Source organism: Schistocerca serialis, chromosome 2 (assembly GCF_023864345.2).
Source record: "Schistocerca serialis cubense isolate TAMUIC-IGC-003099 chromosome 2, iqSchSeri2.2, whole genome shotgun sequence".
Classification (NCBI taxonomy): domain Eukaryota; kingdom Metazoa; phylum Arthropoda; class Insecta; order Orthoptera; family Acrididae; genus Schistocerca; species Schistocerca serialis.
The window spans coordinates 798,618,674-798,637,418 of NC_064639.1; the positions used below are offsets into that span (position 1 = coordinate 798,618,674).

Here is an 18,745-nt window from a genome sequence, read left to right on the forward strand (position 1 = left end):
AATAAAATTAGCTCACTATGGCATTTGACATAAATCATTAAGTATATTTAGAACCTACCCATCCAACAGGCTGCAGTTAGTACATCCAAATAATCAGGCATCACAGTTGTTGGAAATAAAACATGGAATACCACAGGGATTGGTTCTTGGGCCTTTTCTCTTCATTGTGTATATAAATGATTTCTCAAGTCACATACCATGTGGGAATGTGCTGTACGCTGATGACAACACACTGGTAACATCAGGTGGAAACTTACAACATGTTCAAAATTACAATGGAGAAATTATCAAGATGACTTATCACTGATGTCTAGCTAACCAGCTGTACATTAACAAAACAAAAACAGAAGAAGTTCATTTCAATATCAGAGCAATGAAGTCTGAGAATAAGAGTGTGAAATTACTTGGACTTGTGACCGACAAAATACTATCACAGAATGGACACATATATTACTTAAGCAGCAAACTGTCAAGAGTTTTATTTTTGTTACATAAATTAAGACAAAATATCAGTAAGAATATGCTACTTCACTCTTATTATGCCTTCTTCCACTCACGTCTGCAATATGGAGTACTGTAGTGGGGAAATGTACCAGATTCAGTTTACATTCTTCAGTGGCAGAAGAAGCCGTTAGATGTATTCTAGGCCTGCCTCCCTGAGAGACTTGCAGAAGTCAGTTCAGGACACTTACATAATGACAGTCATCAGCCTTAACATCCATTAACATTCATGCTAAGGAAAATTTAAACAAACTTAGGCTAAGGAATAATGTTCATTTGCACAACACAAAAAATAGACATGACATATTTACTGTACTCAAGACTTTCTCACACACACAATAGCCATAAACACATGAGTCTTAAATCCTCCAACAAATTGCGCAAAGCAGCTCACTTGACTCCCTTACACAAGTACAAAAAAGTTTTAGAAAGTTTGCTAAAAGAGTGAGAATTTTATACAGCTGATGAATTCATGGAGAGTGATTTCCAAGAACTGTGCTTTGGGTAGCTGTTAAGTGTCAGTAAAATTGCAGGTAATGACCATACAGTATGGGAGGCAACGGCAGCACAATATGGAATGCATTTCTCTGCAAAGAAAAGTGAAATAATTGTCACAACAAGGAAGAAGAATAGCCCAAATGTGGATATAACTTGTGGAGGGGAAAAACTACAAGTGGTAGAGAACTTCAAGTACCTGGGAAGCATGATTGAAAGTAAGGGGGGAAACGCGATGGAAATAAATGAAAGGTGCAGAAAAGCAGGGCAGTTCTACAAATGCATTAGGGGGCTTATTTGGAGCAAGGAGGTGCCACAGAAATCCAAGGGAATTATATACCGAACCTACTTTGTCCCCATATTGGCATACGGAAGTGAGACATGGGTAATGCACAAAAGCGACAAAAGTAGAATACAGGCTAGTGAAATGAAGTTCCAGAGGAGCAGGTTGAGTGTAACAAGACGAGACAGATTGCGAAATGTGTATGTGAGGGAAAGACTAAAGGAGGAACCAGTACAGGACAGGATAGAAAAATCAAGACTGCAGTGGTATGGACACATGAAGAGAATGGATGAGGGAAGAATTCCAAAGAGGATGTTTGATCTGCAACTGGAGGGGAAGAGGCCCAGAGGAAGACCAAGAGATAGATGGGTGAAGGGAGTGAAGGAATGTCTGATGAGAAGAGGAGAGAACTGGATGAAGGTGGAAGAGGGGGAATGGTGGAAAGACAGAACACGATGGAGAGGCTTGTGTTCCCGACAGACCCAGCCAGTGGCTGGAAACTGTCCAAGATGATGATGATGATGATGATGACCATACAGTTAGAGCTCTGCATTTATATACATGTAATAAATATATAAGTATTGCTTCAACTAGTCATCAGTAGTCATAAACTGTAAACCTATGCAAATAATATGTATAAGTATGTAACTGATATACAACTGTAATTTAGCATTTATGTATATATGTGTGTTAATAAGTATTCCAGTAACTATATATTGATGTTAATAAATATATTAGCAACTGACATTGAAATCTTATTGAGGTGTACTTTTATTTACTCATAACACTGATGTATTAATTGTATTAACTGTACTTAACACATTGACAAGGCCAATTCTATCAAAATACACTGAATGGCTGATAATAAACATTCTAAAAATTCTATTGTAAATTTTGTGTAAAATCCACCATACAGATGAGCGCTCCCTGGAGTACCCAGTGACACCCATATCCCACAGACAAAGTAAGTACCTCTCAGCTGAGAAGTGTTTAGCACATCACAAACACGTTTTTGTTTCTTAACATGGAAGCAGTTATCTTTCCTCTTTTCAGATGGAAACAATTACTGGATATTGTGAGGATATAGCACTTTTACAGAATTAAATTTGGTAATATTCCAATAATTGTTAAGAGTTCCCACATCGCTGTACATAAGTGGGTAAGTAAGTCTATCATTGATGTTATTAATGATTGTTACATAGTTTAAATAACACAGTGGTACATGATTTCAACATATGGGATATTCTGCATTAATGCAAATATTTGTTATGTGTTGTATTATGTCTGAGGTACTTCTTGGGTGGCGTGTGGTGGCTGGAGATCATCAGCAGACATCCTTACATTACAGAAAGGACAGCGTGGAGCTACCAACACCATACAGACTGCTCAGGGATGTCCTCAAAATCTTACAAGACAAAAGTTGACAGCAAAGAAACAAACAATAATGGACCACATTCCTACTGACAAGCTTTGTACAATACCACTCAGTGTGAATTAACTCACCAACCAATTTTAATGTTTGAAGTCAGATATTTATTCACGGCTGTGTGATCCCATTGTGAAGATTTTTTACAATATTGCCACTTAGAACCTTCTCAATATCCCACTTTAATGGTAAAATTAGAGAGCTACAAAGAGTGTCCCTTGTACTACCTTCACAACCCATTTTCACAAACAGCACATAACAAGCTGATGGAAGCAGAAATCCGAGATATTTTGGACAGAGATGATTAGCTTAAATTATATTTACTTTTCATTCCATGAATCCCTAGCATTCTAATGGATGTGTACCTTGTTAGAAGATGAGAATACATAATACATACTTAAATACGACAAAATATATGCTATTTTACCTTCCATAGATCGCAAATGAAATTATCTGTATGGGTGTGGAATAAGTAAAAAAACATTAAACATATTTCCATATAAAATGTAATAAAGAAAACCTGTCACTAAACATGTAAATGTACAGTATGCAATGTTGCATATGATAATACTTAGGCTATTGTAGGCACACACCATCAAAGTGAAAAATCAGTTTACAACAATTATTTACAGGGGTCACACACTATACTGAAGATGTATAAATGTCAGATTTTAAATAATACACAAAATATTTGAGATTTGTAGTAATGTATACACATCAGTTAACCCTACTAAGCAATTTGTGAATGGTGTAGAAGGAAGTGGTCATCATTAGGTCCTTTAGGCTCCTTTAAAACTGAACCACACTGAAGCACCAAAGACACTAGTATAGGCATGCATATTCAAATACAGAGATATGGAAACAGGCAGAATATGGCCCTTGGTTGGCAATGCCTATATAAGAAGAAAGATGTCTGACACAGTTGTTTGGTTGATTACTGCTGCTACAGTGGCAGGTTATCAGGATTTAAGTAAGTCTGAACATGGTGTTATAGTTAGCGCATGAGTGATGGGACACAGCATCTCCGGGGTAGCGATGAAGTTGGGATTTTCCCATATGACCATTTCATGAGTATCAGGAATATGGTAAAACATCAAATCTCTGACATCGCTGAGGCTGGAAAAAGTTCCCACAAGAACAGGACCAATGATGACTGAAGAGAATCATTAAACATGATAGAAGTGCAACCCTTCCGCAAATTGCTGCAGATTTCAATGCTGAGCCATCAACAAGTGTCATTGTGTGAACCAGTCAATGAAACATCATCAATATGGCTTTCGGAGCTGAAGACCCACTCATGTACCCTTGATGACTGCCTGACAAGTAGCTTTATGCCTTGCCTGGGCCCATCAATACCAACAATGATGGAATGTTTATGACTGGAAACATGTTGCCTGGTTGGACAAGTCTCGTTTCAAGTTGTATCGAGCGGATAGATGTGTAGGGGTATGGAGACAAACTCATGAATCCATGGACCCTGCATGTCAGCAGGGCACTGTCCAAGCTAGTAGAGGCTCTGTAATGGTGTGGGGTGTGTGCAGCTGGATTGGTGTGGGACCCCTGATATGTCTAGACATGACTCTGACAGGTGACGCATATGTAAGCATCCTGTCTAAATACATGCATCCTTTCATGTCCATTGTGCATTCCAATGGACTTGGGCAATTCCAGCAGGACAGTGTGACACCCCTTATGTCCAGAATTGCTACAGAGTGGCTCCAGCAACACTCTTCTGAGTTTAAACACTTCTGATGACCACCAAACTCCCCAGACATGAACATTATTGAACATATCTGGGATGCCTTGGAACATGCTGTTCAGGAGTGATTTTTAGCCCCTCATAATCTCACAGACTTATGGACAACCCTGCAGGATTCATGGTGTCAGTTCCCTCCTGCACTACTCCAGATATAAGTCGAGTCCATGCCATGTCATGTTGCGGCACTTCTGTGAGTTCACGCGGGCCCTACGCAGTATTAGGCAGGTATACCAGTTTCTTTGGCCCTTCAGTGTACATTAGTCATTAAACATTTTATGGTTCCTGGAAAGTTATTGAAAATCTGTGTTCCTGAATAATGGACACCTTTTGTACCAAGATAGATAATCTTAGATCTTTGTGAAGATTATTCTTATTTTAAGTACTAATTCCATGAACTGAGCTCTTGGCTTGAAAAAGACACATTCCATTAAGGACATGACAAATTTCATTAAGGATTAAATATATTTGAAAATGGAAGTTAGTATCCTGTAGGAATCATTTACTAATGTTCATGGAAATCTCATTAACCAGTCTTTCCAAGGATTTATATTGCAAGGATTTATATTTGCAATATTTGTAACATCTCCAAACAAAATACACTTAGAATTGGTAATGTTACTGATGAAAGGTCATTGATGTATATGAGAAAAAGTAAGAGCCCTAAGACATAAGTTCATGGAACACTAAATGTAGTCAGTTCACAGTTGGATAATGCCTGATAGCTTAATACAGGGCTCTTTTCTACTGACACCTTTCGCTTCCTATCAGAGATAAACTAAAATAGAAACAGGGAGACATTGTTCAAACTTGCAAAATCTTATAATTTGCATAGTCTTCCACATGAACCCACCAAAATAATACCTACATCCCAGACAGCCTTACATGGAATTCTTGTAAATAAGAAAAGACTTCGTACAACACTTCAAGTGTACAACACAGGATCGAGTGTTCACCTAAAACATTACGAAGGTATTAAAGACTGAAATTTTAGCTATGCAATGGAGTATGGACTGATATGAAACTTCTTGGAAGATTAAAACTGTGTGCCTGACCAACTCTCAAACTCAGGCAAGTTCTCTACTGACTCAGCAACCCAAGCACAATTCATGACTCATCCTCACAGCTTTACTTCCACCAGTGCCTCATCTTCTATCTTACAAGCTTTGCAGAAGCTCTTGAGTGCAACTTGCAAGACTAGCACTTCTGGAAGAAAGGATAGCGTGAGGACATGGATTAACCATAGCCGGGGGATGTTTCCAGAATGAAATTCTCTCTCTGCAGTGGAATGAGCACTGATATGAACCTTCCCGGCAAATTATAACTGTGTTCCACACCAAGACTTCAACTCAGGGTCTTTTACTTTCACAGGTAAAAACTCTACCGCCTCTGGAAACATCCCCCAGGCTGTGTCTAAGCCATGTCTCAGCAATATCCTTTCTTCCAGAAGTGCTAGTCTTTACAAGTTTTAGGAGAGCTTCTGTGAAGTGTGGAATGTAAAAGATGAGGTACTGGTGGAAGGAAAGCTGTGAGGACAGTTCGTGAGTCATGCTTGGGTAGCTCAGTTCGAAGAGCACTCGCCTGTGAAAGGCAGAGGTCCTCAGATCAAGTCTTGGTCTAATACACAGTTTTAATCTGCCAGGAAGTTTTACATCAGGCACACTACACTGCAAATTCTGGAAGCAGCCCTCAAGTTGTGGCTAAGCCATGTCTTCGGAATATCCTTTTTACCAGGAATGCTAGTACTGCAAGTTTTGCAGGAGAGCTTCTATGAAGCTTGGAAGGCAGGAGATGAGGTTCTGTCAGAAGTAAAGCTGTGAGGATGGGTCAAGAGTTGTGGTTTGGTAGCTCAGTTGGTAGAGCACTTACCCAAGAAATTCTCAGTGTGGCACATAGGTTTAATCTGCCAGGAAGTTTCAAACCAACAGACACACCACTACAGAGTTAAAATTTCATACTGGAAACATTCCCCAGGCTGTGGCTAGGCCATGTCTCCACAATATATTTTTCCCAGAAGTGCTAGTCTTCCAAATTTTGCACGAGAGCTTCTGTGAAGTTTGCAATGTAGGGAGAGGAGGTACGAGTGGAACTAGAGCTGTGAGGATGAGTCATGAGTAATGCTTGGGTAGCTCAGTCAGGAGAGCGCATGTTCACAAAAGGCAAAGGTCCTGAGTTCGTGTCTCAGTCCGGCACACAGTTTTAATTTGCCAGTAAGTTTCAAAGTTATAACACACAGGATAACTCAGACAAACTACAGAGCTTCCTAAGTAAAGAATTAAAAATGGACAGACAATATCCAGTCAATGATGTCAATGAAAAATGTATTGTATTTCTTGTCATAATGGTCCATCATTTCAAAGAGCTATTTCCACAAAAAACAGCACGGTTAAATAACCATAATGGATACAAGAGTTGAATTACAACAGCTATAAAACCCTCCTCCTAGAATAATAGAATATTACGTAAGTTATGCAAACAAATGTTGATTATTCCCATCTTCCCAAATACTACACAAGTAACACATGTATCATAAGCAAAGAGATAAAGACAATCTAAAAAGAGGTACAATGATGAGTACATTGATAAATTCAACAACAAACTGCAAGTCATGTGGAATATTATAAAAAGGGAAAGAGGGAAAAATAAAGTAATTCATACAAACATAGAAATTAAACACAACATCTAAATGATAAATAATCCTGAAGCTGTGGCGATCACTTTCAAGGAATTTTTTACAAACATAGCTCTGAATCAGTTAAAAATAGCCCAAACACAAAATATTGGCCAATAAACCAGAAAAATCATATAAGCACAGTCAATATTTCTTACTCCACTCAATAAAGATTAAGTAAATGTCCTCTGGGGGAAAAATTTATTCAGTTTGCATTGATGGAATTCCATCAACTGTCATCAATAATTGTGCACATATTATTGCTGAACTACTAACTAACCTCTGTGACTGCTCTATCCAGGCAGGTATCTTCCCAGATTCATTGAAAATCTCAAAATTAATCCCTGTTTTAAAAAAAGGTGGTAATAAAAGACATGAACAATATAAAAGGCTTATTACACTTTCATCCTGCTTCCCAAAAGTATTTGAAGAATTATGCACATAAAACTGATGGACTTCGCTGACAAGAAAGTTATACTGAGTATATTTTAACATGGGTTTAGAAACAAATCTAGAAGGAAGGCTGTATATGACTGCAATTATATGATACTACATCTATTAGATAAAGAGCAACTCAGTTAAGACATATTTCTTAATCTGTCTAAGGTTTTTGATGCAGTGGATCATAAAATATTACTGATAAAAATTGTGCAGTACGGAATCAAAGGTCTTGCAAACAAATAGATTGCATCATTCTTAAGTAATCACACACAGAAGGTCAGCATGAAGTATGCTGACAAACAACTCAGTCCAGTAACCAAAATCCTCTCTTGCAGTAAAAATGTTAGGCAAGGTGTGTGACTATGATGTCTGCTATTCCTCCTGTATATCAATGACTTGAGCCTGAATGTTAACATTCACAGAGCCATTATTTTTGCACACTGTACTTCTCAAAGGGAACAGCACAGAGACAGTACAGAAAGCTGTGAACTTGGCTACTGAACAACTCAGCAACTGAGCTTCAAATAACAAACTACCCCCCAACACTAAAAAGACTGTTTCAATGAACTTCCACACCACACAAAATCTTCTCAGCCGTTTTTAACAGCAGTTACCCATCCAATGAAACCTAACTCTGAATTCAAGTTCCTGAGTTTGTGGTTATGAGATAATCTGAAATGGAATAAACATACTGAGCTGCTAAATGCTAGACTAAGTGCTGGCTGCTATGTATTGAGTGTACTGTAAGCATGCACTAATCAGGAAACAGTAATAAGTGCATACCATGCATACATACAGATTCACTTAAGATATGATATTTTGTTCTGGAGCAATTCTCCAGCTGCTGTTAGCTCTTTTAGAACTGTGAAGAGAGCCACGAGAATCATTAAAGGTAGCAAAACTAGAGTTGCAAACCCATTTGCAGGAAGCTGGAGATCCTAAAACTGCTTGAGACTGTAAGATTCTTAAAACAACCATATAGTTCCTACTGAATGCAGACTGAAGAAAAGCAGTGAAATTTACAAACATAACACCAGAACAAACTCAAACCTACATTTGTTATATATTAACACACAACTCTTACAAAAGGGTGCATTCCACATGGGCCTTCATTCATTCAATGCGATAAGCCCCCATCACATCTAAAATCTACAGAAGACAATACACAATCTTGTACAGCTTTGAAATCTTATTTACTGTGCCATTATTTTTGCTCTACAAAAGAATATCTAGTACATTAAACTTACTAGTTATGTTCAAGTGTAACTCATGGGCTACTCAATGAAGCAAACCTGTTGCACTGTATTGTACGTTAACCATAACCTACCCATTGTAAATGTTAGTATATTTTGCCTGACACCTGTAGTATGCTATGTAATATCAGATCACATGGATCAAATAAAAAAATAAGATATGAACATTTTTGGAGCTTTACCTGTTATAATATAATACTCTAATTTAGTTAAAAAATACTGTGATCTACACTTTGATAGGTCACAAAATATACAGTAGCTTGTAATTTACTGACTACTGAATTAAGTACATTCTCCCTGTATATGTAAATAGCCTTCTCAATATTGAAACTATTTACAAATCCAAACTGTGGCTTTTGCAATACATTATTTGTAGTCAGGTGGTTAAGAAGCTAACTGTATGTTACCTTTTCTAAAAGTTATGAGATAAGGGATTAGAAATAGAAGATTCATACTTCTGAGGTGATAAAAATGTGATTATTCACTCTAAAAACAAAATGAATTTTACATCTGGTAATATTACTGATGAAAAGTCATTGATATTCACAAGAAAAAGTAAGTGTAAAGATTATAATTTGTTGATGCTAAAAATGAAACTGTTCGAAAATCTGTTGTATGTAAGCCACAACCTACCCATAGTAAAAGTTAGTATATTTTATCCAACATCCGTAGTACACTATGTAATATGTGATCACATGGAACAAATAAAAAATAAGATATGAACCTTTTTGGAGCTTTACTTGTCAGATATACTTGGTTTAGTGTGAAAGATTTCAATGTACCCTAGAAAACAAAGTTCTATATCACATTCTTACAATAGTACATGGTATCTCTACTTGTCGTCCGCCCCTGGTAGCTGAGTGGTTAGTGCGACAGACTGTCAATCCTAAGGGCCCGGGTTTGATTCCCGGCTGGGTCGGAGATTCTCTCCGCTCAGGGACTGGGTGTTGTGTTGTCCTAATCATCATCATATCATCCCGATCGACGCGCAAGTTGCTGAAGTGGTGTCAAATCAAAAGACTTGCACCAGGTGACCAGTCTACCCGACAGGAGGCCCTCGTCACACGACATTTCATTTCATTTTTTCTACTTGTCACATTGCCAGATCTCACCTTGCTTCTTTCTGTACAAACTTTACATCTCCCCTTAGGCCATTCTAATTTTTGTGAAGCAAGAATCAATTTGGGAAAATATCTTCCACTTAGTCTATTTACAGGTGAACTGTTTTGGGTGGAAGTTGATTCAACTAGGCCACCTTTGTCCACCAAAGCCTCTGCCAACTCAGCAATGAACTCAACAAAAAGTTTATTAGCAGGCCACAACATTTTATATATATATATTAAAAAAAAAAAAAATACAAATTTATGATCATCATCATTACAAAGTGAAAAAAATTTTCTTCCACTAATTTACTTGTTTACTCTCAAATGGGTAGTCGGCCATTAGCTGGTAACTGTGGTCCCCAGCACCCTTGTTTTTATTGCCATCCTAAGTACAGTTAGGTTTCATCTTCTCTATGATACCTATCTTCATTCTGACATTGACATTAACTGCTGTCATTTTGTGTTTTGTTCTCAAAATAAGTCTTTCCATTTCACAAATAGCAAACGGTCCCATCTGCAAAAAAGAAGTTCATTTTTTTCAATCTCTTTGTTGTAAAATTTGAAATTTTCCCAGTGAATCAACTGTTGAAAAAGATTTCGGGCTTGCAGCTAGTCTTCGTAAACTTCATTGCACAATATTTCGGCTGGACAACCGCCAACCATCTTCAGGTGAGCCGAACGAGGACTGACGAAGACGTTCTCCGCTCCAGCTTTTATAGTGCACTGATAGTACTGCTGTGCATGCATTGCAATTGCATCGGAGACAGAAGGGCACACCGCCCAGTGGCAGTGCCCTCACTGGTGGAACTGCAGTACTCAGCTGCCATTGGTATTGTTGCTGGTCATAGCTATCAAAGTCTTCTGGCGTCTTCGTCTCAAGCAAATTTCGGAGATGAGAAGAATCCATGCTTTATTCAATTGGTAACCACTGTCACGGTTCATTAGATTTCCCGCAATGCGTATTTCAACTGATTCTTTGATAATGGAGTCCCAAAAAGTTGTTGCAGTGGCCAAAATCAAAGTTTTGTCGTACTCCATTGAATGTCCGTTAGAAATAAAATGTTCCGCAACTGCAGACTTACTAGGTTGCAGTAGGTGAGTGCAACGTTGATGTTCTGTACAACGCTCTTCCACTGTACGCGTTGTCTGTCCTATATAGGCCATACCACATTGACACAGTATTTTGTAAATTCCCACCTTCCTCAGAAACAAATCATCCTTCACCAATCTCAGCAAATCCAAAATCTTAGAAGGCGGATGAAAAACCACTTTCACATTAAAATGATTAAGAATCCTTGCTATCTTTAAGGAGATATTTCCGACATAGGAAAGAAAAGCTAGGGACTTGGCTGGTGTGTCCTCCTCTTTATCCACTTCCCAGTTCCTGGCTCTAGTTGAGAAGGCCCTGTTAATTTGCCGGGTCGAGTACCCATTGTCTCTGAACACTGTCCTCAAATGTGCCAGTTCCTTAGGCAAATTCTCTGCGTACAACACTGTGTGTGCCCTGTGTACAAGGGTTTTAAGTACACTCATGGTCTGGGATGGGTGATGGCAACTTGAACAATGCAAATACAGAACAGTGTGAGTGGGCGATAGACAGAATGTCCCACAGTGCCGTCACTCTTCCATTTAACCAAAACATCCAGGAATGGAAGGCAGCCATCTTTCTCTAGTTCGATAGTAAATCAAATATTCTCATGGATGGAGTTAAAATGACGAAAAAACTCCATTAACTTTTCTTCTCCATGGGGCCACACTATGAAAGTGTCATCGATGTATCTCTAAAAAACAGTTTGTTTACAGACCGCTGATTCAAATGCTCTCTCCTCAAAGTCCTCCATAAAGAGGTTAGCCACCAGAGGAGACAGAGGACTGCCCATGGCGACACCGTCAGAGTCTTCAAAATATTCCTGGTTAAACATAAAATAAGTTGAGGGAAGAGTATGTCAAAACAAAGCAGTAATGTCCGATTCAAACTGTTGACCAATTAGAATCAAGGAATCCGCAAGATGTACTTTTGCGAAAAGGGTAACTACATCAAAACTCACTAGAAGATCCAAACTACTTAAGTGGAGAGCCCCCAGTCTGTTAATAAAATCAGCAGAGTTCCATATATGGTGTGAACATTTGCCAACAAATGGTCTCAACAAAGAAGCTAGATGTTTGTCTAAATCATATGTGGGTACATCAATACTACTCACTACAGGCCGTAAAGGCAGACCTTCTTTATGCACTTTAGAAAGACCATACATTCTTGGTGGTATGCTGCCATGTGGTCTTAACCGCTTGATGGACTCTGGAGCTAGCAAGGAAGAGCTCAAAAGTGCACACATCTCCGTTGCACACGTGCTGTTGGATCTTGATCAATTCTCCGATACATAGTATCACTAAGTAGACTATACATCTTCTCCAAATACAACCAATGAGGTAACAAAATGCTAGAGTTACCTTTATCAGCCTTAAGTACCATTATTTCCGGATCTTCTCGAAGGTTCCATAGTGCAGCCCTTTCTTCAGTGGTTATATTACTGTGTTGAGGAGGACCTTCCAGAAGAACCTGATCAGTTTCCCTTCTTATTTCTTCAGCAGTGTCCATAGGAGGGCGACGTACAGCTTGTTCAACACCACTTACAAAACTTATAAGAGGTACTGCACTTGGTGTAGGTGCAAAGTTAAGACCTTTGCCCAAAAGCGACAGCGTCACATCATCTAAAATCTTCTCTGTGAAATTAAACACGGAACGTCGTGCAGTTATTTCCTGTGGCGTCGGCTGTTGTGGCACCAAATGATCAAATTTCGACATCTGCTGAGAACTAGCAGCCTTACATACCCAGTCAAACTTGGTTGAAGTCACACCATCCACCCACTCCCATGATATAGGAGAAAAAAGTGCTGCAATTTTCAAGTGTACATGGAACAATTCTTCTGAGATGGCATCCAACCTTTGTCTCATATAACAAATTCCCTCCTTCACAATAGTGTGGCTCACCTTATCCATTATTTTCCGTGTAGCGGTTGTCTTAATAAAATGTGTCACTCTGGCAAATTTGGGTATTATGCCATGGTCCTGACATCTCATTAAAAAACTTAAAGAGAGCTTTGCTCTCTTACCACATAGCTTGTCAAACCTTCTTACATTTGAGGCCATCTCCTCCCCATAAAGGCGTTTGATGTAAAATTTGAAATTTTCCCGGAGAATCAACTGTTCAAAAAGATTTCGGGCTTGCAGCCGGTCATCGTAAACTTCATTGCACGATATTTCTGCTGGACAACTGCCAGCCATCTTCTTGGGACTCCATTATCAAAGAATCAGTTGAAATACGCATTGTGGAAAATCTAATGAACTGTGACAGTGGTTACCAACTGAATAAAGCATGGATTCTCGTCATCTCCGAAATTGGCTCGAGACGAAGACACCAGAAGACTTTGATAGCTACGACCAGCGACAATACCGACGGCAGCTGAGTACTGCAGTTCCACCAGCAAGGGCGCTGCTGCTGGGCGGTGCGACCCTTCTGCCTCCGATGCAATTGCAACGCATGCGCAGCAGTACTATCAGCGCACTATATCAGCTGGAGCAGAGAACGTCTCCATCAGTCCTCATTCGGCTCACCTGAAAATGGCTGGCAGTTGTCCAGCCGAAATATCGTGCAATGAAGTTTACGAGGACCGGCTGCAAGCCTGAAATCTTTTTGAACAATCTCTTTGTTGCTAGATCTTTAGTTAACCCCTTTCTATTTTTCATTACTTTATCCATTGTGTTAGTTTCCTTTCTCCATAAAAGATCAAGTAAATGAAGGCTAGTGTAAAAACAATCCCTGTGTAGAGTTAGACCTTTACCACAGACATTTCACACAGTCTATTTACTTCATGCAAAATGCTGTTATTAGCATCTGCCTGACTACCAGAATATATTTCATATTTCAAAATTTACCCACTTTCACATAAAGTAAAGAATCTACACCATATTTGTTAGGCTTATTTTTCATGTACACATTCAAACTAAGGCTTCTTTTAAAAGGGCAAATTCCTTCATCTATAATGAGATTTTCTCCTTGTTTGTATGCTCTCTCATTTTTTCTCATGAATAGATCAAAGATGGGTCTCACCTTGATAACAGGATTGTGCCCTTCTTGATTTTTATAAAATAAAATTTGCATTATTTATGATGTGAAACAATCGCAGAATTGACAGAAAACCATCTCTTGGCGTACACTTTCTTGCGAAGTTGGTTTGAAGTACAGAATTTGTGACCAACAGTTGGCCAGTTTCAGTTTTCTAGCAAGGCACATTGATAAAACCACACCAGAAACTTATACAGTTCACTGAGTTTCACAATAGTCCCCTTATGCCAATCTAACTGCAGCTTTAAGATCTATTATCATTCATTTTGTCAATAGTTGTTCTAGGATAGCAGTTTGTCTCTCCTTTTGCCATCTTCAGTAGTAAGTTGTCAGAAAAGTATGTGAAAAATCAACACAGAAGAGTTCTGGTTAATCTGAATTAGAATTCCACATGATTCTTCAAAAACTGGAAGCTGTGGAATGGTAGTGTCATTATCTGTTGACTGGCCAGTCAAAAGAGGCAGACTGACAGGTGGGCACAGAGGGGTCCCCTGTTGCATCATCAACATCAGCAGCTTCACCCTGAGTCCTCGTTGACACTTCATCATCAGAAATGCCTTCTTCTTATATAGTACAAATCATAACAATTACCTTTCTGCTGTACAACACAGATAAAAATGCAACAAAACAAATAGCTTGCCATCACTGCTTTCGAAACTAAAAATTTATTCATAGAGCTCAGAATCACTATTGTTCAACAAAAACTCTATCTCACCTTCACCTAAAGCCATCTTGAAGACAAACAGAAAACATGAAGTCAACAACACAGACAACAATCAAGGTCTGGTTCCTGGCAGATTAAAACTGTGTGCAGGACCGAGACTCAAACTCAGAATCTTTGCCTTTCGTGGGCAAGTGCTCTACCAACTGAGCTACCCAAGCACAACTCACAAACCATACTCACAGCTTTACTTCCACCAGTACCTCATCTCCTACCTTCCATACTTCTCCTACCTTCCAAACTTCTCCTACCTTCCAAACTTCTCCTACCTTTCAAACCTCATTCTGGAAAAAATCAAGGTCCTTTGCTCCGCATGTGATGTGAGGTGCTGCATAGCAATGCGATGAAGCAAAATGCAGCAAAGCAATTAACATTTGCTTCCCGCCTGTAAGAGTGACAGGTGGTGCCAACAGTATTTCTTTAATGATAGTACAAGAATCACAGAATATCTTCATAAAGATGACAGACAATAAAAAAGAGGGATACATTTACAAAGCTCAGAAATTTTTCAACATAGGTCCTATCTCAGTTGAATTTTTGGAGTAAATCCACGTGACATAGGAGCTCCATGGTTCATTTCCAAAGTGTTAACAGGCCTTGCTAAATTGCACTTATCTGAAGTCTGATGTTAGGCAGAACCATTTCACATTAACGAACAGATCCATGTACTGCTCCAGGCAAAGAATATCCTATACCTACAGCTTTAAATTTATTGTTATTTTTTTATATACATGACAACACATCGATTCTGCACTAGCAAACTGCTTATTATAATATTATTTATTTATTGACTATATTCCTGAACTGACATTATGTTGCGACAAAATTTGTACGCAGTTTTATTTTTAATTCTATTATTTATTTTAAAGAGCCAAATACCATCTATTTTGTTTCTCAATGCCATAACATTTTGTTGCATTTCACTAAACTGATTCCTCATTTTTGTCCTTCTTTACTATTTGTGTAACTTCAATCATTTTAATCTCTTTCTATTCCATCTAGCGTATATGCCAAGTGGTGATTGTAATAGCAGTACTATCAAACATTTAGAGTTAAAGCAAAATAATGCATTTACCAATGCAGCAGATGCATCTGTGCTTTTGATCCACCCACTTCCAACACTTGTAACCACAAAGGCACCAAACAATTCTCCTGGAATACTGGCTGTGTCATTGACATAACGTGCTTCACCTGAGAAATAAAAAAGGTTTTTGAAATGCACATTTAACAGATAAAATAGTTTGCAATATAATGTCAATGTGTATATATGTATACACAAGAGAACAAATTATAAGGGACGTCTGAGAAATAAGGAAATGAATTTAGAAAGGAGTATAATAAATAAAAACAGAGGTGAGCCATCAAACCAAGAAGAATACACATTTCCAGTGTCAGAAGTGTATTTTCAATTATTTCTTCTACTTATTTTCTGCACGATCCTGAGCATTTGGTAACAATGTCACTCATTACCAAGTGCTCAAGGAAAGTAAGTAGAAGAAATAAGACATAAATGAAAATGCACTTGTGACAGTGCAAATGTGCATTCTTCTTGGCTTGATGGCTCATCTCTGTTTTTATTTATTGTATTAGTCTTATTCCTAAATAACTTTACTGTTACTTTTTATTTTTATTGCATGCGAGATCAAATATGTACAATTTACATACAAATCTGTTGAAAAACGCAACAATTTGGGAACAGATACTGAGCCTGTCAGAAGTTCCATTGCCGGAAAATGAATCATAGCAAATGGCAGGACAGTTGTTATCACTAAATCTGATAGTGTCACAAATTTTGCCCTATTACAAAGTAAAAACTGTTCACAGTATTTTCTTCAAATTTCAGAATCTGTCTTTGTGTAATGAGGCATGGTAGAAACACTGGATTACATTATTTAGAATTCTATACATGGTGCACTAAACTTCTAAACAGATAATCACTATGACTAAATCTAGATCATTCAAAAATGTAGGTCACAAAGAGCTGCTGTAAACTTCAACACAGCTAGTCCATTTCTGTTATTGTTGGAATCTGACAGGAGTTTCCCATTACCAGCAGTTAAACACTGGCCAAGTGATGCAACAAATGAAGATGAATATGCACCATTATGGGTTAATGTGATTGCAGGAAAGATGAAACACTGTAAACAATGGCTAAAACCAATAAGAGATTACAGTTATTCATCTTTTACTGCACAACAAACAACATTAACACTGCCATCTAAAGCGAATGATAAGATTAAACATTACCCAAGAGAGAGAGGGAGAGAGAGAGAGAGAACAGTTTTTACCAGATTATTATGTATTATTAAGTATATTATTACTATTATTATTATTTATTATGATCCCACAGGATGTTCATGAGCCCCATTTTGAGACGCTCGGGTCTGTCTGTCATATTCTGCAAACCCTCAGAAGGACATCTTGCCAAAGTTACAATATGGATTGCAATGATCTATGAGGCAAAGTGGGGCTAGTTGTTCACCACAATGGACTGAGTAGTGGAAGCACTAGCCATTTCTACAGAGAGTCGCACAGTGGAGATGGAACTGAAGTTTCAAGATGTCACAGGTACCATAACACAGCCAGCAGCCATCAAAGCCACACAAAACATAAATTCAAGATGTGCTCTCAGTACAAATGTGGAACTAATCAAATGTGAATCACACAAGTTGAAACAGAGCCCTTATTACTTCAAGAGCATCTGTTGGCCAAATGGATACGTGACAGAAGAATGGAATGATCTCTGATGTATTCACTACATAACAAGAGATATAAGTTACTATGTTCAAAGTATTGAGGAATAAGTCTCCTAAATACCTGCTATCAAGTGTATGTTATAATAATTAACAAAATATTAGTTCCTTTCACATGCATGCACATTTTACGTGCAAACAAGGCTTCACGAAAGGGAGACAACATTTAGACTGAATCTTTAGACCTCCATTAATGACTGCACAAACAAAAGAATTTACCCACATGCTGTATGTACATGGAGTATGTGAATGCATTTGACAAATTATGAGATGTTATTGTGGAAACACTGGAAAATATGGGAGTTCCATGACATCAGCAATAAGATACATGTGTATAATGAATTAAGAATTCAGATCTACATAAGTCAAACATCTCTTGTAGGTATCAAACCTACCCAAGAAGTCTATAATAGTGTCTTCTTCCACTATATGTTTTAATATTCATACTGTAACAGTCAGGGCTTAGTGACAGTAGATATTGAGCATCAGTGACAGAGGGGAGCAATTATCACTTTGTATGTGGTGGAGTGGGCTCTTTCCTCGGTTCAGAGGGTGAGGTGTCAGTGAAACATTGGTGGTTCCACTAACAGTCATTTATTGAGACATAAGACCCTTTAAACAAACAGACTAATACATTGTGTTTTAACTCGCTCAATTCCTTGCAACAGCGGAGCAGGCTGATGTGGCGACAGCTCATGTTGCAGCAGCATGCCGATGGCAGATTCTTCCCTCGCTACCATGCCTGTGCCTCTCTTCGGTGGCCCAGCCTTCTCCTTGTGAATTTGCTCACTGTGTTATTAACAAGTGGCTACAGTGTGGTGTGAAGTGTCTGTCCCAGAATCGAACCACCAACACTCCAGTTTGGCGTCTTCTGGCAGAGTTCATCAGCCTCTCAGTTCACAGGTGACCCATTTGGTGAGTCCGTAGTCACTTTGTCCTCACCAGTGACCTGGGTAAGTACCACATGAACTTTTTTCTGGTAATATTTGGGATGGCATCTTCTGCACTGACCTGTTGACGTGGTACGGACATCTTCTGTCGAGTAGCTTAGCGGCTAAGACACTGTAACGAAGTATGACATCTGGTAACTAACCGTCAGTTCATCCATCCAGGGATGTTTACTTGGATCTTCTTTCTCCCCTTGAAGGGCATCTCAAAGGACTGCCTAATGCCTGTTTGTCGGAGGTATTTATTCAGTGTCTTTTCCAATGTTGTGAA

General features: G+C 38.5%; 1 protein-coding gene across 2 annotated transcripts in view; it reads right to left on the reverse strand.

Annotated features, from left to right (window-relative positions):
* LOC126458039 (uncharacterized) overlaps positions 1 to 18,745 on the reverse strand; it is a 425,031-nt gene that overhangs the window by 166,753 nt on the left and 239,533 nt on the right. For both annotated transcript variants that reach the window (XM_050094831.1, XM_050094830.1), the window contains exon 13: positions 15,850 to 15,965. In XM_050094831.1, the coding sequence (XP_049950788.1) occupies positions 15,850 to 15,965 (116 nt within the window). The remainder of the gene's footprint in view (positions 1 to 15,849; positions 15,966 to 18,745) is intronic.